Here is a 26,802-nt window from a genome sequence, read left to right as displayed (position 1 = left end):
TTCAGGAATTCTTGGAAGTCCTTCACTCTCATCACGTGAGAGTGATGTCGGACAACCGGGTGGTAGTATCTTACCTAAATCACCAGGGGGGCACCCGTTCCAAAAATCTAATGGAAGTGACCAACTCAATCCTGCAAATAGCCGAGAGCAACCTCCTATCCCTAACAAGCCTACACATAAAAGGGGTAGACAACTACAAAGCGGACTTCCTCAGTCGGTCCAGCCTAAAACAGGGAGAATGGGAACTGAATCAGGCAATATTTACCCAGATCACAGAGAAATGGGGGGTTCCCAAAATAGATCTCTTTGCGAGCCATCTAAACAAACAAGTAGCCTCCTTTTGCTCCCTATCGTCTCTGGGGAACCCAGTAGTTGTGGACGCTTTCCTGATGTCTTGGGGTCATCATCTGCTCTATGCCTTTCCTCCTCTCATTCTGATTCCAGCAGTGCTGAGGAAGATTCGGGAGGACGGGGTGCTGGTTATCTTAATTGCCCCGTTCTGGCCGAAGAGACCTTGGTTCTCATGGATGAGGAAGATGTCAATATCCGACCCCTGGGTATTACCAGACCTTCAGGATCTATTGTCGCAGGGCCCAGTCTGTCATCCACGGATCAAGAACTTGCACTTGACAGCTTGGCTCTTGAAAGGAAGCTGCTAAAAGACAGGGGGTTCTCCCCAGGGTTAATCTCAACCTTGTTACAAAGTAGGAAGCCAGTTACAACGAAACAATATGGCAAGATATAGAAAAAGTTTCTGTCTTCATCAGGTGCAAAAATAGGGAAAGAAATTCCCCTTAACTCCATATTAGAGTTCCTACAAAATGGGTTGGAGATGGGGCTGGCCACTAGTACCCTGAAAGTTCACGTGGCAGCATTGGGAGCCCTATTCAATTTTGATTTAGCTTCAAATAGGTGGGTCGCTAGATTCATAAGAGCAGCAGGAAGATCAAGGCCTCTTCCGGTAAAAATCGTTCCTCAATGGGACTTAAACTTAGTCCTTAAAGCCCTGACCAGTCCACCATTCGAACCATTACACGAAGCTTCAATAAAAAACCTATCTCTCAAAACCGCTCTGTTAGTCGCCCTCACTTCTGCCCGTAGGGTCAGCGACTTACAGGCTCTTTTGGCTAACCCTCCTTACACACAATTTCTAGAGGATAGGGTCATTTTAAAAACAGACCCAGCATATCTCCCGAAAGTGGCATCAAAGTTCCACAGGTCTCAAGAGATTTCTCTCCCTTCTGTCCCAACCCTGTAAACAAGAAGGAACAAACATTACATACACTAGATGTACGAAGATGTCTCTTACGCTACCTAGAAGTCACTAAGGAGAGTAGGGAGGATGCCTCTCTGTTTGTGTGTTTCCAGGGTCCCCGGAAGGGGAAAAAAGCATCGAAAGCCACCATAGCAAGATGGATTACGGATGCCATCAGTCTTTCATACTCGGCAAGTGGGATGTCCGTTCCTGGGGAGGTTAAGGCTCACTCGACAAGGGCAGTGGCATCTTCCTGGGCGGAGAAGGCCGGAGTTCCCATAGACCAGATATGTAGAGCTGCTACCTGGTCCTCACCATCTACATTCTATAGGCACTATAGATTGGACCTAATCTCCTCTTCGGACCTTACCTTCGGTAAAAGGGTTCTGGAAGCGGTGGTCCCTCCCTGAATGTACTATCTATGCAATTCTCTCCGTGGTGCCGTCATGGGCGATCAGAGAAAAATATAGTTCTTACCGATAACGGTATTTCTCTGAGCCCATGACGGCACCCGTACATTCCCTCCCTTCACTTATGGGTGCTCACATTAAATAGTGCCATAGTTTATTCATAGTTTTTAAAAATCACGCGGTATCTCGTTATGCTAAACAGTTAAAACTAACAAATGTTTTAGTAGTCTCCCATCATTCTCTATGTAAAACAACTGATGCAGGAGAGTGGTACCGCCTTTTTATCCGTAGGTTTCCTGTCCTTGGTGGGCGGATCCCCTCTCTCCGTGGTGCCGTCATGGGCTCAGAGAAATACCGTTATCAGTAAGAACTATATTTTTTCTATTCATGATTTTGAAATCTGCATTTCTCCTGCTTCTTAGCGACCCATAAAGGACCATGTTGACCGTCGGAAGGATCAGGTGGCTTCAACTCTTGATCGTCTTGCGCGCCACGTTGAAGTACAAAAAAAGCAAACAGCTGAAAAAAACAAGGCGTTCCAGGCGAGTTAAGATCAGTTTTTGGATGTGCCGGGACAGTGACTTTCTGTAATGGAGATGGGCCTAATTTTTGTTAATGTTGCATGGTTATTTATCAAGTGTAAAATGTATAAAGGAGAGAGAATGGGGGAAGTTGTGTAATTAAAGCCTGTGCGTTAGTAGGGGACGGGAAATGCTGTCAGGCGGGAAGATGTTGTACGTGACTGCTCCTTTTGCAATTCCTCTTTGCTTAGTACTTTTTTGTTTTGGTTTTTTTTTGCAGGAAAAGTTAAACTTTCATCATGCTCATGGTTTACAGGAGTTAGAGTTTATCAGTGATCTTTCAGGCAAACATGCTGCAAAAGTGTGTGTCCACGAGTGGCTGAAAGTGCCAGGTAAGCAGAACAAGTAACCTAATATACAAAATGGTCTCCTTGCACAGAAGACAAGAGATGGATATGGCTTAGGCTGCATTCACACTTCTGTTTTTAAAAACGAACACTACGCTGACCTATAGGTTTTAACCCCTTTCTGCCATTGGAAGTACTATCCCGTCCATGTGACCTGGGGCTTAAAGGGAGCCTTTCACCCCCCTCCCCCGGCGTTTTTAACTAAAAGAGTAATGCTGCAGTCTGACAAGGTGGCTCTTTTGGTTCTGGGGTTCCCTGAAAATTGCCCCACACGGAAAATTCCCCATTACAGCATCACAAAAGTTTCAGATCTATGATATTTCAGGTGCAAGGTGAGGATGTTCACATAATATGTGATCAACTTGTGATTTACAGTTGACCTAGTGCAAAACTGCAAAAATGATGATGATGATCTGTGGTTTGTAGCAGTCTGTCATTATCAGCAATAGATAGATCTAGTCTGCTCTCTTCTCACTGATTCTGCCTTACTCCTCCCACCAGCCCAAAACAGCAACACAGGCAGAACCAGCAGCAGTGTGATCCAGGGGAGCCATCACTGCTATCAGTACCCACAAAAGTATCACTGCTGCTGGCAGAGATAGTTGGTCTGTGAGATTCTGTCACTTGTACCACTTTGTGTTCTTGCTGAGAATGAATGATATGCTTTTGCAGTGGAGTCCGATGGGCCCCAGTGCGAAATTTGGCCCTCCCCCCCCCCCCCCCCCCACACACACACACACGTTGGTCAGATGTATGGGCCCCTGTAGTGTTCTAAATTCTATAAAGACGTATGAATTGCTCCACTCCCCCTTCATTATGTAGTAATGTCCCCCATACTGGTATATATGCCCATCATCCTATAATCTCGCCTATGATTCTATTTTATTCTCCTGCCCCGCAGAGCATCTCACCTATAATTCTATATTATTCTCCTGATCTGCAGAGCATCTCACCTATAATTCTATATTATTCTCCTGCCCTGCAGAGCATCTCACATATAGCTGCATACTGTCCCCCTGTCCTGCAGAGCATTTAGCCTATAGCTCTATGCTATTCTCTGTTCTGCAGAGCATCTTGCCTATAACTCTCTATAACTCTGTTTTCCTGTGGGTATTCATGTCTGTGGGCACTTTTCACATATCATGTGAACACCTTGCACCTGAAATATCATAGATCTGAAACTTTGTGATGATGCAATTGGCAATTTTCCGTGTGGGGAATGTTCCTGTGGGCAATTTTCCTGTGGGCATTTTTCTGGTCACCTGGTTCTGGGTGCTGTAACTGCCGAAATAATCAGTTTTGTTATTTGTCCAAAATACTTTTTCTTCAGTCAAGGAGGCAGGCGTTTCCCCCCTGCTGCAGACGCCACACAGCCGTCAGTTATGTCTTCTTGGCGCCGCCTCCACACCTCTGTTTTGAAATCTACCGGCGCCTGCGCTCTTTTCTTCTGCTTTGGGCAGGCGCAGTGAGCGCTGCCCGTCTTTCCTCATATGCTGTCTAGCTGACTGCGCCTGTGCGGTCGCCCTGCCTGTGAATCCCAGCCCTGCAGTGACTTATGATTTATTCACATTGCGGGGCTGGGATTCACAGGCAGGGTGGCCGCACAGGCGCAGTCAGCTAGACTGCATAGCCCAAAGCAGATGAAAAGAGCGCCGGCGGCGGCGCTGGCAGATTTCAAAACAGCGGTGAGGAGGCGGCGCCAAGAAGACATGACTGACGGCTGTGCGGCGTCTGAAGCAGGGGGGAAAGGCCTGCCTCCTTGACTGAAGACAAGGTATTTAGGACAAATAACAAAACTGATTATTTCGGCAATTACAGCACCCAGAACTAAAAGAGCCACCTTGTCAGAATGCAGCATTACTGCTGCACAAGGTGGCTCTTTTAGTTAAAAACGCCTGGGGTGGGGGTGACAGGTTCTCTTTAATTCCCATGGACGGGATAGTACGTCATACGCAATCAGCCGCGCTCTCAGGAGGAGCGTGGCCGATCGCGGCCGGGTGTCAGCTGATTATCACAGCTGACACCTGGGACTAAGTGTTCCAGTGGCATAGAGAAGCATCGCGCAGGGAGGGGACTCCCTGCGTGCTTCCCTGAGACCCTCAGAACAACGTGATGTGATCGTGTTACGAGGGTCTCCTCCCTGCAGGTCCCCTGATCCAAGATGGCCGCGGGGTCCTTCTGGGTTCTGCAGGGAGTTGGCTTGTCAGTGACTGCTGAGACCAGGACCTGAGAAGCCTCCTTCACTGCCTGTCAGATCGCTGATCTGACACAGTGTTACGCAAAATGTCAGATCAGCCATCTGACTTTAAACAGTGATGTCCCACCCTGGGACAATGTAAAAAAAAAAAAAAAAACCCAATAAAAGTACACGTATTTAGTATCACCGCATCCGTAACGACCTGACCTATAAAACTGTCCCACTAGTTAACCACTTCGGTGAACACAGTAAAGAAGTAAATAAATAACAAGGCAAAAAACAATGCTTTATTATCATACCGCAAAAAGTGGAATAAGGCGATCAAAAAGACAGATATAAATAAACATGGTACCGCTGAAAACGTTATCTTATCCTGCAAAAAAGTTATAGCCCTCAGAATGAAGCGATGCAAAAATAATTATTTATATAAAAGTTTTTATTGTATAAAAGCGCCAAAACACAAAAAAATGATATAAATGAGGTATCGCTGTAATCGTACTAATCCGACGAATAAAACTGCTTTTTTACCCTTCGCCACGACAGCAACCACATGAGAGAGGGGATCCGCCCATAGGAACAGGAAACCTACAGAATAAAAGGAGGCGGACCCCCTCGCCTCAATTTTGGTTTCCTGTACCTATAGGAATCCCGAAAATACCTGCAGTCAGAAGAGGATTCCTGGGCCAGTGCATCCGCCTGTATGGTGCCTGAGGGAACAGCAGGGGCTGCGGTACCAGAAGCAGCGATGAGGGAGCCCCTGCATGCAGTCTCCCCCTTCCCCTTGTCTAATCGCCAGAATCCGTGCAACCAGATCCGGGGTGGGCCGCCCGGTTCCCGAGGACGCGCGCAGGTGCTCCAAGCAGTGGTGGGACGCCGGTCGGCTTTTTCAAATCTCCCGGCGCATGTCTCACTGGAAAGGATCCGGCCTTGGAGGCAGGGAACGTGGCGCCAGATTTAAAGATGGTTGTGTGCAGTAAAGCCGGCGTGTGCATCATGTAGTCACCGGCTAATGAAGCGCACCCACCCGCGGTAGCAGTACGGCCAGCCAGCAGAGGTAGTAGCGATAACAGTGGCAGCGCATAAAGCAGCAGTGGACGCCCCAGAGAACAGCGATCCACGAACAAGGGACAGCAAGGTAGAGAGGATGAACTACCTAGATCCCGAGTGGTGCCCGCCTCCAGATCCGGTACCGTTGAGCTTCACTGGGTGCGTGTAAATAATTATCTGCTTACTAAGCTGACCAATTCCTTCTATATACCCCTCTTTCCTAGACTAAAAAAAACCACATAAATCCAAACATAAGGAATGTGCCTTATGCATGCAGTCCCTTCCGGACTCGTATATTAAAAAACTATGCCCAGATTGTATTAATCAGACCTTATGAGAGGAAAAAGTGATGATGCCCACGGATGTCAGAGCCATAATTAGGGAAGAAATTCAAGCTTTGGAACAGTCCAGCGCTATGAGAGGGCAAACTGGCGGTAGAACTACTATTCCTGCTACCAGTTCAGATTCTGATGAGGCTCATGGTTGATCCTCTGATTCCCCAAGGTCACAGTAAAGTTCATCAGAGTATGAAGGTCGCTCTTGTCTCCCTATTAACAACGTTGATAATTTAATAAAATCCGTCAGGAATACAATGGGATGTCCTGACACGAAGGAATCTAAATCCGCACAGGACATAATGTTCACTGGACTAGCGCATAAAAAAACGCAGAACCTTTCTGGTAATTTATCCCATAAAAAAGCTACCGTATATACTCTAGTATAAGCTGAGATTTTCAGCCCATTTTTTTTTTTAGGCTGAAAGTGCTTCTCTCTGCTTATACTCGAGTCATTGTCCCAGGGGGGTCGGGAGGGGGAGCGGCAGCTGTGACATACTCACCTGCTCCTAGTGTGGTCCCTGCATCTCTGATGGTTTCCGGGCGCTGACAGCTTCTTCCAGCGTTGAGCGGTCACATGGTGCCGCTTATTACAATAATGAATATGGACGCGACTCCACTCCCATAGGGGTGGAGCCGCATATTTATTACTGTAATGAGCTGTACCGGTGACCGCTCAATGCTGGAAGAAGCTGCCGGAGAAGACCATCAGGGAAGCCGCCAGGGACCACGCAGGTGAGTATAATGGGGGGAGGGTGAGCAGCATTGCGCGATATTCACTTTTCCTCGTTCCACCGCCAGGCGCCGCTGTGTCTTCCGCATCCTCTGCTGTGACGCTCAGGTCAGGGGGCGCAATGACATGGTTAGTGCGCGCCCTCTGCCTGAACGTCAGTGCAGAGAATGCTGAAACACAGCGGCACCCGGCGGTGGAACGAGGAGAGGTGAATATTGCAAGTGCTGGGGGCCTGAGCGGCGAGAAGTGAGTATGCCGTTTTTTTTTTGTTTGTTTTTTTTTTTTTTTATCCCAGCAACAGCATATGGGGCAAATATCTCAATTGGGCATCTTATGGGGCCCTTATTAACCTTTATGCAGCACTGTATGGGGCAAATGTGTCGATGGAGCATCTTATGGGGCCATTATTAACCTTTGTGCAGCATTATATGGGGCATATTTTAATATGGAGCATCTTATGGGTTCATCATAAATTTTATGGAGCATTATATGGGGCGTATTTTGTATGGAGCATCTTATGGGGCCCATCATGAACTGTATGGAGCATTATATGGGGCTCCTGATTCAATATGGATATTCAAAAACACTTAACTAAAATTAATTGAGATATCAGTAGGTTTTCTCCTACGCCTCATTGTGGGACACAGGACCATGGGTGTTATGCTGCTGCCACTAGGAGGACACTAAGTAAACACAGAAAGAATAGCTCCTCCCCTGCAGTATACACCCTCCTGCTGGCTCTCAGTGAACCAGTTCTTGTTTAGTGTCTGTAGGAGGCACTTGGGTCTGTTTCAGACCCCACCGTTTTGATTTTAATTTTTGATTTTTTGTTCTATTGTTTCCTTTAACGGAGCGAATGGGATCGACAGATCCTTTCTAGGCTCCGATCTCCCCCGAACCATCAACAGGCAAGTACGTGGCGCGTTCCTCCCGTATCTTTTCCTGCAACGTTGGATGCCAGCCCTGAGCTCACCTTACGGGCGACGGTTCCTTCGCGTTCCGATCTCCCCCCTCCATAGCAGGCGACCACATGGAGTAGCCCTCCATCTACCTCTCCTGGAGCCAGGTGCATAGCCGGACATGATATATATGGCGTCCGTGCAGCCCCCCTCTGCATCACCACTGATATAGCGGATGATGCATGGCGGCAGAAGCTCTCCACCCCCTCCCTGACTATGGCGAGGGTGTATTGAGCATCGGCCCACCGCATCTACCGTGAGTACACTGCCGGGCCGAGGCGCTGGGGGGTCCTGAACCCCGGTGTATGGGAGGTCCGCACCTTAAGCCTGTGTCCGTGGGTGGTCCTTAGTGCGGCAACCCCACGAAGGAGTGCAGCTAATGATGTCGCTAAGGCTAGTTTCACACTAGCGTCGGGAACAACCCGTCGCTGTGCGTCGGGCCGACGTTCCCGAGGCTAGGGTGGTCTCCGCCGCACAACGGGGGCAGCGGATGAATTTTTCCCACGCATCCGCTGCCCCATTGTGAAGTGCGGGGAGGTGGGGGCGGAGTTCCGGCCGCGCATGCGCGGTTGGAAAAAGTGGACCGTCGGGAGCAAAAAAAGTTTTTTTCTCCCGACGGTCCGCTACCACACGTCCAAGCGTCGCAAAACGGACGCGACATTTGGCAATGCGTCGCAAATGCGTCGCTAATGTTAGTCTATGACGAAAAAACGTATCCAGCAAGAACTTTTGCTGGATGCGTATTTTCGGCAAAACGACGCATTTGCGACGTATTGCAGTTAACGCTAGTGTGAAACTAGCCTAATAGCGGTCGTGGCGCTGCAGGCCACAACCGCAGAGAAAAAAAAAAAATTCCCTCAATACAGGCCGGAGTTTTGGCCACGTCCACCGGCAGTTAGCCCTGCCCACTTTTTCTGGCGCTTCTCGTTCCCTGTGATGAGCTCCCACTTCCTGGTCTCGGCGGCCATCTTGGGACACCCACAGCCCTGATGCTGCAGCACTGCTCCAGCGTTTCCTATCACAGCCCTCAGGACTAGCGTTTTTCTCTGCCTACCCTGCGGACCTGCTCTGGGGACTCAAGACACAGGACCTGGGTAAGCTGCAAACACATAGCTTAACCCTTCCCCTGCTAGTAAGCGCTTTCCTCCAGGCTTTACTATGTCTCAACCAAAGCCTCACAAAAAGTCTGGGAAAACCCACACTGTATTTTTTGCTGCATGTACCTCTTGTAAGGTATCATTACCCTGGGGTCACAATACTGCATTATGCACAGTTTGTGAACCGGTGACTGCTCAGGAACCACCTGTTGCTGATACTGAACCCAGTGAGCCTAGTCCCTTTGAGTGGGCTACCTCCCTTACCTGGTCCATGGCATCCCTGGCAAAAGCGTTAGACTCGTTCCGAGACCCTTCCTGTAACCAGGGCACTAATACGGTCGACGCTTCCGATGGTCAGAACCCCTCGTACTCCAGGGGTCGTACCTTGCCAAGGAGTTCTCACTCTTCCAGGAAAAGGACTCATGCCATATCCCCAGACCATCAACGGTTTTCGGGTTCTGAGAGCTCCATTTCCATTTCTTGCTCCCCTTCCATTGGGACTAGTAGAGAACAGAGGATGATTCTGATACATCCCTAGATCAGGAATTTCATCACGATCAGGAGACTCTCGACTCTCTAATTGAGTCAGTGAATAAGGCTTTGAGACTTGAGGAGGAACCCTTATCTAAAACGGATCATGCCGTGTCCTTTAAGAGGACCAAACGAGCTCACGGAGTGTTCGCCACTCATCCCGAGTTTAAGCAAATTGTTGACTCTCACAGGATCTGTCCTGATAAACGATTCACAGGGCAGAAGCCCATGGAGTCCAAATATCCCTTTGCCCAGGATCTAAGAAAAGATTGGTCACAATCTCCCCCCCAGTAGATCCTCCGGTATCGCGCATGGCTACCAAATCTGTTTTATCCTCCTCGGAGGGCGCCTCTATTAAAAATCCAACCGATCGTCAGATCGACAATATGGAGCGTTCAGCCTTTGAAGCCTCTGCGGCCGCACTCTTTCCGTCTTTTGCCGCTACGTGGGTGGCTAAGGCTATGACCCACTGGGCTAAGGTCTTGTCTTCAGCAGTACTGGATCCCAATCTTCCCCCCCCCCCCCCCCCCAAGATAGCAGACCTCTCTACTCAGATAGTCAGAGCTGGAGATTTTGTAGTGACCGCGTCCCTGGATGCCGCTGATGCTGACTGCGCTTCTCAAGCAGCAGCAAATGCCATCACCATCCGGAGGTCCTTATGGCTCAGGGACTGGCGTGCGGATTCTATTTCCAAAAAGTCATTGACCTCTCTCCCATATCAGAGCGGTCGCCTTTCTTGGCGAAAAGCTCGACCAGTTAATTTCTGACGCCACTGGAGGGAAGAGTAAATTTCTTCCACAACAGAGACCCTCTCGGCCCTTTCGGAACCTGCAACCACAGGCTCGTTCCTGATTTTTTTTTTTTTTTTTTTTTTTTTTTTTTTTTTTTTTTTTTTTTTCCGTTACAACTCAAATTGGTCCTCTACTTCCACATCTCCCGGTTCCGGCCGAGCACAACGTGGAGACAGAGGTTCACGGGCCTCTTTTAAGCCTTCCCCTTCATGCAGAGGCAGGCCAAGGCAGCCAGGATCCAGAGGTGCCAGAACGGGCAGACCTTCCACACAATGACTCCCTGCGGTATCCGGGGGACACCCTCAAAGTAGTCGGCCGCCTGCTTTCCTTCAGTGCCGCGTGGCTCTCGGTCGTTCACGACGAGTGGGTCCGCGATCTAGTGTCCTCCGGATACAAGATAGATCTCTTATCTCATCCTCCAAACCGTTTTTTTTCCTGTCTTCTCCTCCCAGGGCAAAAGCATCAGAGTTCTTCAAAGCTATAAGCTCTCTGAGAAAAGACAGAGTTGTTATTCCAGGCCCTCAAAGCGAAAGGTTTAAAAGTTTTTATTCAAACCTCTTCATTGTTCCAAAGAAGGACGGTACAGTACAGCCCATACTGGACCTAAAACTGCTGAACAGGTTCGTCAGGGTACGACGGTTCCGGATGGAATCGCTTCGTTCTGTCATCGCCTCCATGGAAAAAGGCGAGTTCCTGGCATCTATAGACATCCAGGACGCATACCTCCACATTCCTATTTTACCTTCTCACCAAAGGTTTCTTCGCTTCGCAGTTCAGGAAGATCACTTCCAATTTGTTGCTCTGCCCTTCGGCCTCGCCACCGCTCCCAGGGTATTCACCAAGGTCATGACGGCTGCCGTGGCCATACTCCACACCTGAGGAGTGGTGGCGCTCCCGTATTTAAACGATATCCTCATCAAAGGCCCCTCTTTCCGCTCCTGCAAGGAAGCCGTGGCCATCACAATAGATACCCTTTCTCGCCTGGGTTGGAAGATAAACTTCAAAAAATCTTCCCCAGTAGCGGCTCAGCGAATTTCCTTTCTAGAATACTAGACTCGTCCCGGGGGTTGGTTCTTCTTCCCCCGGAAAAGATCTGTCTTACAGCGAGAAGCTCAGAAGCTCTCTCTCAGCCTCGCTTTCGCTCTCTGCTCTTCAGTGTGAGAGCCCTTGGCAGGATGGTAGCAGCTATGGAGGCGGTTCCATTTGCCCAACTACACCTCCGTCCTCTATAGCAAGCCCTCCTGGCTGTTTGGGACAGGAACCCGTTCTCCCTAGACCGTCGGTTCCTCCTTCCCCAGCGAGTCAGACAGTCTCTCAGGTGGTGGACATTGAAATCCTCCCTGAATCAAGGGAAGTCTTTTCTTCCAGTACACTGGCTGGTTGTGATGAGACGCCAGTCTTCTAGGCTGGGGAGCGGTGTTCCTTCATCACGCTGCTCAGGGCCGCTGGTCCCCCCAGGAATCACGCCTTCCAATCAACATCTTGGAAATCCGGGCGATCAGGCTGGCACTTCTCCAGTTCCATCCCTTCCTAGCAGATCGCCCAATCAGGATTCAGTCCGACAACGCCACTGCAGTGGCATACATCAACCGCCAAGGGGGAACCCGCAGCAGGGCGGCCATGACAGAGGTAGGCCACATCCTCCGATGGGCCGAGGAAAACCGCTTTATGATCTCTGCGGTTCACATCCCGGGAGTGGACAATTGGGAGGCAGACTTCCTCAGTCGGCAATGCCTCGACTCAGGGGAGTGGTCTCGCCATCCGGAGATCTTCCACCAGATCTGCTGTCATTGGGGAACCCCGGACGTGGATCTGATGGCCTCACGGCTGAATTCCAAGGTTCCCGACTTCATGGCTTGGTCCCACGATCCGGCAGCCATCGGGGCAGACGCTCTTGTTCTCCCGTGGCATCATTTTCGGCTTCCGTACATATTTGCCCCGCTTCCTCTCCTACCGAGAGTCATCAAGAAAATCAGAGCGGAGAGGGTACCGGTAATCCTGATTGCGCCAGATTGGGCACGCCGGGTGTGGTACGCGGAACTAGTTCAACTAGTTGCCGACGTTCCTGGCGATTACCGAATTGCGCAGATCTGCTATCTCAAGGCCCCTTTTACCATCAGAACTCAGAGGCCCTGTGTTTGACGGCATGGCCGTTGAGTCCTTGGTCCTAACCCAGGCAGGTTTCTCTCCAGAAGTCATAGCTACCATGATCAACGCTAAAAAGCCTACGTCTATGTGTATCTATCATCGTACTTGGAAGACTTTCATTTCATGGTGTAGCGACCGAGGATGTTCTCCTCTACATTTTTCCATCCCTTCCATTCTCTAGTTCTTACAAACGGGTTTGGACTTGGGTCTCGCCCTTAGTTCTCTCAAGGGGCAGATCTCAGCCCTGTCTGTTCTCTTCCAATGCAGGATTGCCAACAGATTACAAGTCAGGACGTTTATTCAGGAAGTCTCCCATCAGGCCCCCCCTATAGGATGCCGTTGGAACCATGGAATCTTAATCTGGTCCTCAGAGTTTTGCTCCTTTCAAACCTCTACAGGAGGTTTCCCTTTCTCTCCTTTCATGGAAAGTTTCTCTTCTAGTTGCGGTCACCTCTATCAGACGAGTCTCCGAGCTGGCGGCTCTGTCCTCTCAAGTTCCGTTCCTGAATTTTCATCAGGATAAGATGGTTTTGAGGACATCCCCGTCTTTTCTACCGAATGTTGTATCCTCTTTTCATCTCAATGAGGAGATTGTCTTACCCTCACTCTGTCCGGCACCAGTCCATCGCATCGAGAAGGCCCTTCACACACTGGATTTAGTGAGAGCTCTGAGGAGATGCATCTCACGGACAGCGTCTTTCCGCAAGTCAGATGCCCTATTTGTACTCCCGGAAGGACCGAGGAAAGGGTTTCCCGCTTCCAAGGCTACAATAGCCAAATGGATCCTTTCGGCTATTCTAGAGTCCTACAGAGTCAGAGGTCTTCCTGTCCCAGCAGGGATTAAGGCTCACTCCACTCGGTCAGTGGGTGCGTCTTGGGCCATCCGGCACCAAGCTTCGGCAGCACAAGTTTGTAAGGCTGCAACTTGGTCCAGCCTGCATATCTTTACAAAACATTACCATATTCACTCTCAGGCCTCGGCAGACGCGACTGTCGGCAGACAAATTTTGCAGGCGGCTGTGCCGCATCTGTAACTTGTGGGTGCAAGTAGCAATTGCAGTTAATTTTTTTCCCACCCAGGGACTGCTTTAGGACGTCCCATTGTCCTGTGTCCCCCAATGAGGCTTAGGAGAAAAGGAGATTTTTGTGCACTCACCGTAAAATCCTTTTCTCCGAGCCAATCATTGGGGGACACAGCACCCACCCTGTTAGCCTATTGGCTTTGGTTTTTGTTGAGTTAACTTGTGGTGTTTTTTTTTTTTTTTTTTTTTTTTCTTTTTGTTTGTTTTTTTTAAATTCGTTTATTAATTCAGAATAAATCAAACCATACACACATTTGCATTTGTTACGATCAATTATAACATAAAATACAGATAATTGCAGTGCAACATCATGTCCAAGTAATGCAAAAATAGCAAATTGTGTATGTCAACTCACTAGTGCTTATAAACTACCTATTATATAACAGTAACTACTTTAACTACCAATAACAATACGTCGCCAAGTTAACTTAGTTATTGACATAGTTCATCATTGTTAAATATTAAGCTCCTACTGCTTTGTTACCGAACTGGTTCACTGAGAGCCAGCAGGAGGGTGTATACTGCAGGGGAGGAGCTATTCTTTGTGTTTTAGTGTCCTCCTAGTGGCAGCAGCATAACACCCATGGTCCTGTGTCCCCCAATGATTGGCTCGGAGAAAAGGATTTTACGGTGAGTACACAAAAATCTCCTTTTATTGGTACCTATTTTTAATTTTTGAAATTTACCGGTAGCTGCTGCATTTTCCACCCTAGGCTTATACTCGAGTCATTAAGTTTTCCCAGTTTATTTGTGGCAAAGTTAGTGGTCTCGGCTTATACTCGGGTCGGCTTAAACTCGAGTATATACGGTAATAAAAAAAGAGTGGGATAGACCGAACCAGCGGGGGGGTTTTGCCATCATCCTCAGAGGCGTTATCCCTTTAGTGATGAAGAACTAACTACCTGGTCTAAGGTCCCCAAAGTGAATGCTGCTGTAGCATCCACATCGAAACAATCAGTGCTGCCAGTGGAGGATTACCCATTAATTAAAGATGCTGTGGCATTTTTGGCATTTGCATCAACAGATTCTCTACGTTTAGCAGCTAGGTCAGCCGGATTAGTGATCACAGCCCAGCGAGCACTCTGGTTATAGAGCTGGAAGGGGGACGCACAGTCAAAAGCAAAACTTTGTGCAATCCCGTGCCAGGGAGAGTTCCTGTTTGGAAAGACACTAGATGATCTATTGACCAAAGCAGGAGAAAGAAAGAAAGGATTCCCTAATCAGTATCTTCCTTCCTACAGGATAGTGTTTAGAAGACGACCTTTTAATAGGAGTAAGGCATATGAACACCAGAGAGATCGTTGGGAGACAAGAGAGACAAAGCAGAAAGGTGCCTTGTTTGGTGGAACCTTTGCAGCAAAGCGTAATAAGTAAATAAGTACCGTTAATCCTCCAGTGGGTGGTAGACTGAAAAGTTTTTTTAAAAAAATGGAAACGCATAACATCAAGCCAGTGGATCCTTGACCTAATAAGCTTTAGGATAAAATTGGAATTTTTACAAATTCCCCAGGATTCATTTATAGTAACATCTCTTAGAGGGCCGGAGCAACAGAAGGCTCTTGAATTGGAGGTTTTAACCCTACTGTCCAAAAAAGTTTTGGTAGATGACCCAAGGGATCAGGAAGGAAGGGGATTTTATTCCCCTTTATTCCTGGTCGCTAAACCCGATGGCTCATAACGAACCATTATAAATCTAAAGAAATTAACCTTTCTGTATAATCTTACCTTTTAAAATGGAATCCATCAGTTTTCCTATCAAACTTTTGTTTCCCAGATGTGTGATGGCAGGAATAGACTTGAAAGATGCCTACTACCATCTTCCCATAGAAACCAAGCACCAACAGTACCTGAGAGTGGCAATCAACCTGGCAGGCCAGATCCATCACTTCCAATATACAGCAATGCCCTTTGGTCTTTTGATGGCTCCACGTGAATTCACAAAAGTAATGCTAGAGGTGATGGCTTACCTACGTCAACAGGATACGTTAAGTGTGCCCTACCTAGATGATTTTCTAGTGGTGGGAAAATCTGTCTCTCAGTGTAAGGATCGTCTATCTAATACGATTTCATCCTTGCAGGATTTGGGATGGATCGTCAATTTAAAAAAATACAGACTGGTTCCAGAAACCATCCGTATCAGAGGAGTGGAAAATACAAAAGCTGACTTTCTCAGTCGAAGCATGCTACGCCAGGTGGAATGGACTCTCAATGGCCACATATTCAAAAAGATAGTGGACTCGTGGGGTCTTCCACAAATAGATCTGTTTGCCACCAGGGAAAACAGACAAGTACAAAGATTTGCCTCTAAACTAAATAGGTCGACCAGACATAGTGGACTCTCTTCAGTTTCCTTGGAAGTTCGATCTAGCGTATGCTTTTGCTCCGATGACGCTGATTCCGCTGGTGGTCAGGAAAATCAGGAAGGAAAAAGCAAGGGTGATCATTATCGCACCCTTCTGGCCGAAGAGACCTTGGTTCTTCTGTCTCTGAGCTATGTCAGTGTGCAACCCCTGGATTATTCCATCAGACCCGAAGCTGCTTTCTCAAGGTCCATTTTTTCCATCCTCAGGTGAAGGGCCTACACTTGACGGCGTGGAACTTAAGAGGCAGCTATTGAGATCATGAGGGTTCTCTAGTGATCTTGTCAACACATTTTTGCTAAGTAGGAAAGGATCTACAACATTAATATATAGCAGAGTGTGGAGGAAGTTTTTAAACTTCCATACGGAGGCTTTTTCTAAAGAAGTTCCAATTGTAGCCATTTTAGAATTTCCCACAAAAAGGTCGAGAACTGGGTTTATCAGTTAGCACCTTTTAAAGGTCCAGATTTCAGCTTTCGAGGCTCTTTATGGGTGTAATATAGCAGGGGATAGATGGGTTACAGATTTATTAAGGCATGTGAGCGAAGTAACCAGGTCCACATTCCACGTCTACCACCATGGGATTTAAATCTAGTCCCTTGTTTGAGCCATTAGTCTATCCCTCCAAACAACTTGTCGTATAAGGTAGCTCTACTAGTAGCATTGACATCGGCTGGAAGAGTCAGTGACATCCAGGCCCTCTCCATAGACCCCCTTTTCTGTTAGTGTTCCAAGACAGGATAATTCTCAAGCCAGACCCATCATACCATCCTAGGGTCGCATCCAGCTACCATAGGTCACAAGAGATATTTCTTCCGTCCTTTTTTGATACTCCCTTAGGCCCGGAGGAAGAAAACTTTCATACTTTTTGGAGTAAAAAGAGCTTTCCTGACCTATATAGAGAGAACTCTGCCCTGGAGGCAGAGTAGGGCTTTGTTTGTCTCCTTTCAGGGCCACTGGAAAGGACACGGAGTCACAAAAGCTACCTTATCCTACTGGATCAGAGAATCTATCTGTCTGGCCTATGCGTCAAAAGGCAAGAGTCCTCTGGAAGGAATAAAAGCACATTCTGCACGAGCTATGGCATCCTCTTGGGCTGAAAAGGCTGACGAGCCAATTAACTTGATATATAAGGCCACAACTTGATCAAGGCCTTCCACTTTCTACAACCACTATAGACTTGATCTATCCACATCTTCTGACTTAGCTTTTGGTAGAGCTGTCCTTAGCATGGCAATCCCACCCAGGTGACGGTTGTCTGTAAGTCTCTCATGTGGGTGCTGTTGTGGCGAAGGGTAAAAAGCTGGATTACTTACCGGTAATGCTCTTTTAGAGAGTCCACGACAGCCAATTCTGTGTTGAAAAAGTAAAACGGTGCTCCTTCTCTTCTGAGCTCTGCCATGCGCCCAAACAGTGGTTTACCCCCACATATGGGGTATCGGCGTACTCAGGACAAATTGCCTAACAACTTTTGGGGTCCAATTTCTTCTCTTACCCTTGGCAAAATAAAAAATTGGGGGTGAAAAATCATTTTTGTGAAAAAAAAAAAAAAAAATTTTTTTTTTATTTTTACGGCTCTACATTATAAACTTCTGTGAAGCATTTGGGTGTTCAAAGTGCTCACCACACATCTAGATAAATTCCTTAGTGGGTCTACTTTCCAAAATGGTGTCACTTGTGGGGGGTTTCCACTGTTTAGGCACGTCAGGAGCTCTCCAAACGCGACATGGCGTCCAATCTCAATTCCTGCCAATTTTGCATTGAAAAGTCAAACGGCGCTCCTTCCCTTCCGAGCTCTGCCATGCGCCCAAACAGTGGTTTACCCCCACATATGAGGTATCTGCGTACTCTGGACAAATTGCACAACAACTTTCGGTGTCCAATTTCTCCTGTTACCCTGGGTAAAATAAAACAAATTGGATCTGAAGTAAATTTTTTGTGAAAAAAAGTTAATTGTTCATTTTTTATTTTATTTTTTTTGAAACTTTCCAAAAAATGCCTGTGAAACACCTATAGGGTTAATAAACTTCTTGAATGTGGTTTTGAGCACCTTGAGGGGTGCAGTTTTTAGAATGGTGTCACACTTGGGTATTTTCTATCATATAGACCCCTCAAAATGACTTCAAATGAGATGTGGTCCCTAAAAAAAAAAAAAAAAAAAAAAAATGGTGTTGTAAAAAATGAGAAATTGCTGGTCAACTTTTAACCCTTAACTCACTACAAAAAATAAATTATTGTTCCAAAATTGTGCTGATGTAAAGTAGACATGTGGGAAATGTTACTTATTTAGTGTTTTGTGTGACATATCTGTGATTTAAGGGCATGGAAATTCAAAGTTGGAAAATTGTGAAATTTTTACAATTTTCGCCAAATTTCCGTTTTTTCACAAATAAACTCCAGTAACGTCAAGGAAATTTTACCACTAGCATGAAGTACAATATGTCACGAGAAAACAATGTCAGAATCCCTGAGATCCATGCAAGCGTTCCAGAGTTATAACCTCATAAAGGGACAGTGGTCAGAATTGTAAAAAAACGTGCAAACCACCCTTGGGGTAAAGGGGTTAATGGATCACTCATACTCAGCACATGGTCTGTTCTCATCCAATTTTACATATCAGACTCAGACTTTTTTTGTTTGGGGATCTGTCAAAAATGGCTGAAAAATAGAAGACATCCATTTTTCAATTTGTTATAACTGCCAAGTATCAATGGAAATAAAAGGTTCTGTTTTCAAATGGCAAAATACAAATGCAATATGGATAACACATGAGAAACACTATCTGTTTCTGTTGGATATAAAAACCTGAAAGTATCTGTGAATGTGGCCATATACCGAGTATGATGTAGAGAGCCTTATCCGTTTTACCATGTGAAAATGCATTAAAAAAAAATTCCTGAATTGGTGTTTTTTGTTCATCCTTCTTCCCAAAGATTGGAGATTGGAATAGAAATCGATCAAAAAAACTGTCAACTGGCTGAAAATCATACTAGTAAAATTGTCAACTCTTCCCACAGAAAAACATGCCTCCTCACATGACTGTCAGCAGAAATTTAGGAAAATTATAGCGCTCATAATATGGCAATGCAGGAACTAGTTTTTGCAAAAAAAAAAAGCGTCTTTTAGTGTGTAGCAGCAACCAAACAGGAAAAAAAACAAAATAAATCTGGTATCGCTGTATTCTCACCCACCGGAGGTATAGTAGTCTAATCGCTTATAACACACTAGGGACAGCGTAAAAAAATAACACCAATTCTTCACCTGCTGTTGATTCATTTACTCTGTCTCCCAAAGATCGCAGTAAGGCTCAGCGCACATTTATCCTGCACTCTGTGCTGAGCGGTTTCACCCGGGTTTCCATGAAATGCTCTGAAATACGTAATTCAGACGGAACCTCTGGTGGAAGATTCCCTATAATGAGGCATATGGAGGCAATGTCAATTACGTCTGGTCCGTGATCCAGCTGTGACAGTCATTTTAGGTGTGCATAAAAGTGTCATCTCCTACTGTTTTGTGCACTTCTTTAAAAAAAAAAAAAAAAAAAAAGTCCAGAGTAACTCTGCTGCCTCATTATAGTGAATGGATTCTTCAGGGGATTCATCTGAATTACGTCACTCAGAAATTTAGATGTAAACCCCGATATAAGTGCTCAGTGTAGAGCACGGAATAAATGTGATCCCATATGTTATGTATAATGTTCCCAACAAAATCTTCAACTCAATCCACACAAAATAGCAAGTTCTCACTCAGGTTCGTCATCTGTCAATGGAAATATAGGAGGCTTTCGCATTGCTGATAACACAAAGGCTCTAGAAAAGCGAAATGGCTTCTCTCCCCTAAAATTCTGCACTCCCAAATCCAAATGCCTCTCTCCCTTCTGAGCCCCAGTGTGCCTAAACAACATTTAGCATTCACATGTTTCTCATTTCTGTAGCGATGAGAGCCCACCTAATTTACTAGTACGTGTCTCCAGAAGAACAAGCCAGAAATTATTTACTGGGTACCAGTGTTGGGGAGTTGGCGTCCGTGTCCGTTTTGGTGGGGTCGGTATAAAAGGGTCCAACTCCTAAAATCTAATATATAAAGCTGTGTGTGTGTGTGTGTGTGTGTGTGTGTGTGTCTCCGGGATTGGCATCTGAACCGTCGCAGCTACAGCCACAAAATTTTGCACAGTCACACGTCTGGACCCCGAGAGCGTCATAGGCTATGTTGTGAGGTGAAATTTTAACCCCGCGCTTTCCAATTCACCAAACAATTTTGCCCCTATCTACATAATGGGGAAAAAATGAAAGGAAAAGTGTTGGAGGCAAATTAACAGCTGCCAGATGTGAACAAGGGGGACTTAATGAATGAGAGCGATGGCGCCAAAGAGTATATACTGTACAGTTGCTAAGGTGGGGCCCCAACATGGGATAATCACCACACCACCACGGGGATATGAACACACACACAAAATGCGCCACACACTACCACGTGCTCGAACACATACCACCCTCAGCGCACATTTCACCACACATACACCAACCTCGCCACATAAAAGTCGAAACACAAAAGTCGCCGCGCAAAACTCGCCACACGTGCAAAACTCACCTCATGGAAAACTCGCCACACGCAAAACTTGCACACGCAGAAAAATTGCCACATGCACAAAAGTTGCCTCACACAAAACTTGCACATACTCAAAAGGCACCACCCATAAAACTCGCCACGCGCAAAACTCGCCATGCGCAAAACTTGCTGCACACAACTTGCTACACTAACCTGTCACATGCAACTCGACACAAAAAGTTGCTACACGCATGTCGCCACACAAAACTCATCTCACAAAAGTCGCTACATGCATGTCGCCACACGCAACTCAACACACACAACTTGACACACGAAACTCGCCCTAAAACACACACAAGTCTGGTATTATCCTTCAAAAATAAAAATCTGTTTAAGCAGACAAACTACAAGAGCAACAAATGTACCATATAGGAATCCGGCAGCTGTCAGTCACATGACCTGTCTATTATGTGTATGTGTGAGCTAATATATACTGCCAGGGGGTGGGCTTACTGTTGGCTGGGGATTTATCAGGCTGCCAATTTAGCTTACAAATACTGAGGTAAAAATACTGACCAAATAACGTGTGAACGAGGTCTAATACAGGAGGAGATGACATACAGATATATACTATATACAGGAGGAGATGACACACAGGTATATACTATTTACAAGGGAGATGACACACAGGTATATACTATATACAGGAGGAGATGACACACAGATATATACTATATACAGGAGAGATGACACACAGGTATATACTATATAGAGGAGGAGATGACATACAGGTACATACTACATACAGCAGGAGATGACATACAGGTATATACTATATACAGGAGGAGATGACACACAGGTATATACTATATACAGGAGCAGATTACCTACAGGTATATAGTATATACAGGAGGAGATGACATACAGGTATATGCTATGTATAGGAGGAGATGACATACAGGTATATACTATATACAGGGGACATGACACACAGCAGGTATATACTATATACAGGGGAGATGACATACAGGTATATACTATATACAGGAGATGACATACAGGTGTATACTATATATGGGAGATGACAAACATGTACAGTGCCTACAAGTAGTATTCAACCCCCTGCAGATTTAGCAGGTTTACATATTTGGAATTAACTTGGCATTGTGACATTTGGACTGTAGATCAGCCTGGAAGTGTGAAATGCACTGCAGCAAAAAAGAATGTTATTTCTTTATTTTTTTTTTTAAATTGTGAAAAGTCTTTTCAGAGGGTCATTTATTATTCAACCCCTCAACCCACCAGAATTCTGTTTGGTTCCCCTAAAGTATTAAGAAGTGGTTCAGGCACAAAGAACAATGAGCTTCACATGTTTGGATTTATTATCTCTTTTTCCAGCCTTTTCTGACTATTTAAGACCCTCCCCAAACTTGTGAACAGCACTCATACATGGTCAACATGGGAAAGACAAAGGAGCATTCCAAGGCCATCAGAGACAAGATCGTGGAGGGTCACAAGGCTGGCAAGGGGTACAAAACCCTTTCCAAGGAGTTGGGCCTACCTGTCTCCACTGTTGGGAGCATCATCCGGAAGTGGAAGGCTTATGGAACTACTGTTAGCCTTCCATGGCCTGGACAGCCTTTGAAAGTTTCCTCCCGTGCCGAGGCCAGGCTTGTCCGAAGAGTCAAGGCTAACCCAAGGACAACAAGGAAGGAGCTCCGGGAAGATCTCATGGCAGTGGGGACATTGGTTTCAGTCAATACCATAAGTAACGTACTCCACCGCAATGGTCTCCGTTCCAGACGAGCCCGTAAGGTACCTTTACTTTCAAAGCGTCATGTCAAGGCTCGTCTACAGTTTGCTCATGATCACTTGGAGGACTCTGAGACTGACTGGTTCAAGGTTCTCTGGTCTGATGAGACCAAGATCGAGATCTTTGGTGCCAACCACACACGTGATGTTTGGAGACTGGATGGCACTGCATACGACCCCAAGAATACCATCCCTACAGTCAAGCATGGTGGTGGCAGCATCATGCTGTGGGGCTGTTTCTCAGCCAAGGGGCCTGGCCATCTGGTCCACATCCATGGGAAGATGGATAGCACGGCCTACCTGGAGATTTTGGCCAAGAACCTCCGCTCCTCCATCAAGGATCTTAAGATGGGTCGTCATTTCATCTTCCAACAAGACAACGACCCAAAGCACACAGTCGAGAAAACCAAGGCCTGGTTCAAGAGGCAAAAAATCAAGGTGTTGCAGTGGCCTAGTCAGTCTCCTGACCTTAACCCAATTGAAAACTTGTGGAAGGAGCTCAAGATTAAAGTCCACATGAGACACCCAAAGAACCTAGATAACTTGGAGAAGATCTGCATGGAGGAGTGGGCCAAGATAACTCCAGAGACTTGTGCCGGCCTGATCAGGTCTTAGAAAAGACTATTATTAGCTGTAATTGCAAACAAAGGTTATTCCACAAAATATTAAACCTAGGGGTTGAATAATAATTGACCCACACTTTTATGTTTAAAATTTATAAAAATTTAACTGAGCAACAAAACTTTTTGTTTTGTAAGATTTATGCATCTGTTAATAAATCCTGCTCTTGTTTGAAGTTTGAAGGCTCTAACTTATTTGCATCTTATTAAACCTGCTAAATCTGCAGGGGGTTGAATACTACTTGTAGGCACTGTATATACTGAGGTGAAAATGAAAAGGTGTGAGTGCAAAATGAGAGGAGTGAGGGAAAATAGTGGAGTGATCGGAAAATGACAGATGTGAGGTCGAAATGACAAGTGTTAGGGGGGAATGAGAGGAGTGAGGGGGGAAAATGAGAGGTGTGAGGGAGAAAATGAGATGTGAGGGGGGAAAATGAGAGGCGTGATGGGAAAATAAGAAAAGTGAGGTGCTATAACTAACCACAGATATTTACTATGCCCAGGCAACGCCGGGCTCTTCAGCTAGTATATAATAAATTGGGTACGGTAGTTTAATGCACTATGTGCTGTAAATGTTTTCATAATAATTTTTGGGAAAGCTATGAAATGTCCTATAAATGTCTGTTCTGTTCCTGATCTAAGGATTTCTGCTTTTAGTTGAAATTAATCTGTGCTGCACTTTGTTCATGCTCAGTAGTGACCAGTGCTGTGGAGTCAAGGAAACTGAGTAGTCGTAGCTTTGGCTTACTGACTTCACATCCCTGCAGGACACCACAACGTACTGGTCACTACAACGGCAGTTTGTAATTTTCACTCAGCAACATCCACTGGTGCTCTGGAAAAAAACATGAAGTCAAAATTGTCACCACACCTGTAGATAAATTGGCCAAAGGGGTATAATTTCCAAAATGGGGTCACTTGAGGGAGGCATTTTGCCCTTATAGCACTTGCGGGCTTTTTATTTGAAACAAACTATTCTAGGAAAATTTGTGCTCCAGGAGGCAAATAGCGCTCCATCCCTCCTGAGTCTCTCCATATGGCTAAGCAGTATTGTACAGCCATATGTGGGGCATTTCTGCATTCAGCAGAAATTGTGGGACAAATTTTGGTACAATTTTTACCTACCGTATTTCCCTATGCGAAAATGTAAAATATTGGGCTAGAACAAAATTTTGGTAAAAATTTTATTTTTTTCTTCACTGCCCATTGGTATAAAATTGTTATACAACTGTGGTGTCTATATGAGCACTGTGCCTTGAGAGGAGTTGAGAGGTGTAGTTTGTAAAATGGGGTCACTTATGGGGGGGTTCTGCTGTGCTGGCACCTCATAGGCTCTCCCAGTGGGTCATGTCACCTGCAAACCATAACAGTAAAATCTTAACTATAATATTACCATTTGAGGCACAGTGCAAAGCTCAGATTCCCGATTTCATGCAGTGTATTGGTGCAGTCTGGTGATGTGACACAAGAGAGGTCAATTTTTTCCAATTATCCTTTAGAAAAATTTAAAACTTGGGATTAAAAGATCATTTTAGCGGTACAAATGTACCGTATATTCTCGAGTATAAGCCCAGACCCCTAATTTTGAAAACAAAAAACTGGGCAAACTTAATGACTCGAGTATAAGCCTATCGTGGAAAATGCAGCAGCTACCGGTAAATGTCAAAAATAAAGATACCAATAAAAGTAAAATTGATTGAGACATCAGTAGGTTAAGTGTTCTTGAATATCCATATTGAATCAGGAGCCCCATATAATGCTCCATACTGTTCTTGATGGGCCCCATAAGATGCTCCATATTAAAATATGCCCCATATAATGCTGCACAAATGTTGATTATGGCCCCATAAGATGCGCCATACAGACATTTGCCCCATAGAATGCTGCAGAAATGTGGATTATGGCCCCATAATATGCTCCATACAGACATTTGCCCCATATAATGCTGCACAAATGCTGATTATGGCCCCATAAGATGCTCCATACAGACATTTGCCCCATATAATGCTGTACAAATGCTGATTATGGCCCCATAAGATGCTCCATAGACACATTTGCTCCATATAGTGCTGCACAAATGGTGATTATGGCCCCAAAAGATGTTCCATAGAGATATTAGCCCCATATGCTATTCCTGCGATAAAAAAATCACATACTCTTCTCTCGTCGCTCAGGCCCCCGGCACTTGCTGTAGTCCACCGCTGGGCGCCGCTCCATCTTCCTCTGCACTGATGTTCAAGCAGAGGGCGGCGCACACACTAATCGCGTCATCGCGCCCTCTGACCTGAGCGTCACTGCAGAGGAAGACGGAGCGGTGTCCAGCGGTGGAATGCGGACAGGTGAATATTGCGCAGTGCCCCCATACTCGCCTGCTCCTGGCTCGGTCCCTGCACGTCCCTGGCTCTCCGGGCGCCAGCAGCTTCTTCCGGTGTTGAGCAGTCACATGGTACCGCTCATTACAGTAATGAATATAGGGCTCCACCCCTATGGGAGTGGAGTCGGGTCCATATTCATTACTGTAATGAGCGGTGCCATGTGACTGCTGAACACCGGAAGAAGCTGCCGGCGTCCGGAGAACCAGGGATGTGCAGGGACCATGCCAGGAGCAGGTGAGTATGATTAGACAGCTGCCGCTCCCCCTCCCCTGCCGACCCCTGGGAATGACTTGAGTATAAGCCGAGAGGGGCAATTTCAGCCTAAAAAAATGGGTTGAAATTCTTGGCTTATACTCGAGTATATATGGTAATTAGTCTTTCTTTACCACCCAATGTTATAAAATTCTGTGAGGCATATGTGGTGTCAACATGCTCACTGGACTCCTACATGAATTTATTGAGAGGTGTTATTTCCTAAATGACGTCACATATAGAGGGTTCTGCTGTTCTGGCACCTCGGGCTCCCTCAAAACAGTCCATCAAAATGTGAACTCCAATATGGCGCTCCTTCCCTTCTGAGCTTTGCATTGTCTCAGAAGTAGTTTTCAATCACATATGGGGTATTGGTACATTGCACAACAAATATGGGGGTTCATTTTCTCCTGTTGCCCTTGTGAAAAGAGGTTAATTTTTTTTTTGTTTAATTTCCATATTGCTTCAGTTCTGATGAAGCACTTGAAGGGGTTAATACTACTTGACTGAAGTTTTGAGCGTCTTGAGGGGTGCAGATTTTAGACTGGTGTCACTTTTGAATATTTTCTGTCATATAGACCCCTCAGTCACTTCGATGTGTAACTATATTTTGTGACATAACTCTCTGGTTTAACCCCTTCATGACTTAGCCTATTTTGGCCTTAATGACCTGGCCGTTTTTTGCAATTCTGACCAGTGTCCCTTTATGAGGTAATAACTCAGGAACGCTTCAACGTATCCTTGCGGTTCTGAGATTGTTTTTTCGTGACATATTGGGCTTCATGTTAGTGGTAAATTTAGGTCGATAATTTCTGAGTTTATTTGTGAAAAAAACTGAAATTTGGCGAAAATTTAGAAAATTTCGCAATTTTCACATTTTGAATTTTTATTCTGTTAAACCAGAGAGTTATGCGACACAAAATAGTTAATAAATAACATTTCCCACATGTCTACTTTACATCAGCACAATTTTGGAAACAAATTTTTTTTTGGCTAGGAAGTTATAAGGGTTAAAATTTGACCAGTGATTTTTCATTTTTACAACAAAATTTACAAAACCATTTTTTTTAGGGACCACCTCACATTTGAAGTCAGTTTGAGGGTTCTATATGGCTGAAAATACCCAAAAGTGACACCATTCTAAAAACTGCACCCCTCAAGGTGCTCAAAACCACATTCAAGAAGTTTATTAACCCTTCAGGTGTTTCACAGCAGCAGAAGCAACATGGAAGGAAAAAATGAACATTTAACTTTTTAGTCACAAAAATGATCTTTTCGCAACATTTTTTTTATTTTCCGAAGGGTAAAAGGAGAAACTGGAC

The 26,802-nt window shown here is 45.7% G+C and overlaps 1 protein-coding gene across 6 annotated transcripts in view; it reads left to right on the top strand.

Moving 5' to 3' along the window:
- Nucleotides 1-26,802, top strand: part of ZNF451 (zinc finger protein 451) — a 93,035-nt gene that overhangs the window by 7,012 nt on the left and 59,221 nt on the right. For all 6 annotated transcript variants that reach the window (XM_077290005.1, XM_077290002.1, XM_077290003.1 and 3 more), the window contains exons 4-5: nucleotides 2,088-2,207; nucleotides 2,467-2,578. In XM_077290005.1, the coding sequence (XP_077146120.1) occupies nucleotides 2,088-2,207; nucleotides 2,467-2,578 (232 nt within the window). The remainder of the gene's footprint in view (nucleotides 1-2,087; nucleotides 2,208-2,466; nucleotides 2,579-26,802) is intronic.

Source organism: Ranitomeya variabilis, chromosome 2 (assembly GCF_051348905.1).
Source record: "Ranitomeya variabilis isolate aRanVar5 chromosome 2, aRanVar5.hap1, whole genome shotgun sequence".
In the NCBI taxonomy this organism is placed as follows: Eukaryota; Metazoa; Chordata; class Amphibia; order Anura; family Dendrobatidae; genus Ranitomeya; species Ranitomeya variabilis.
Note: the sequence above shows the minus strand (reverse complement) of the source record. Positions and strands in the feature narration are given on the sequence as shown.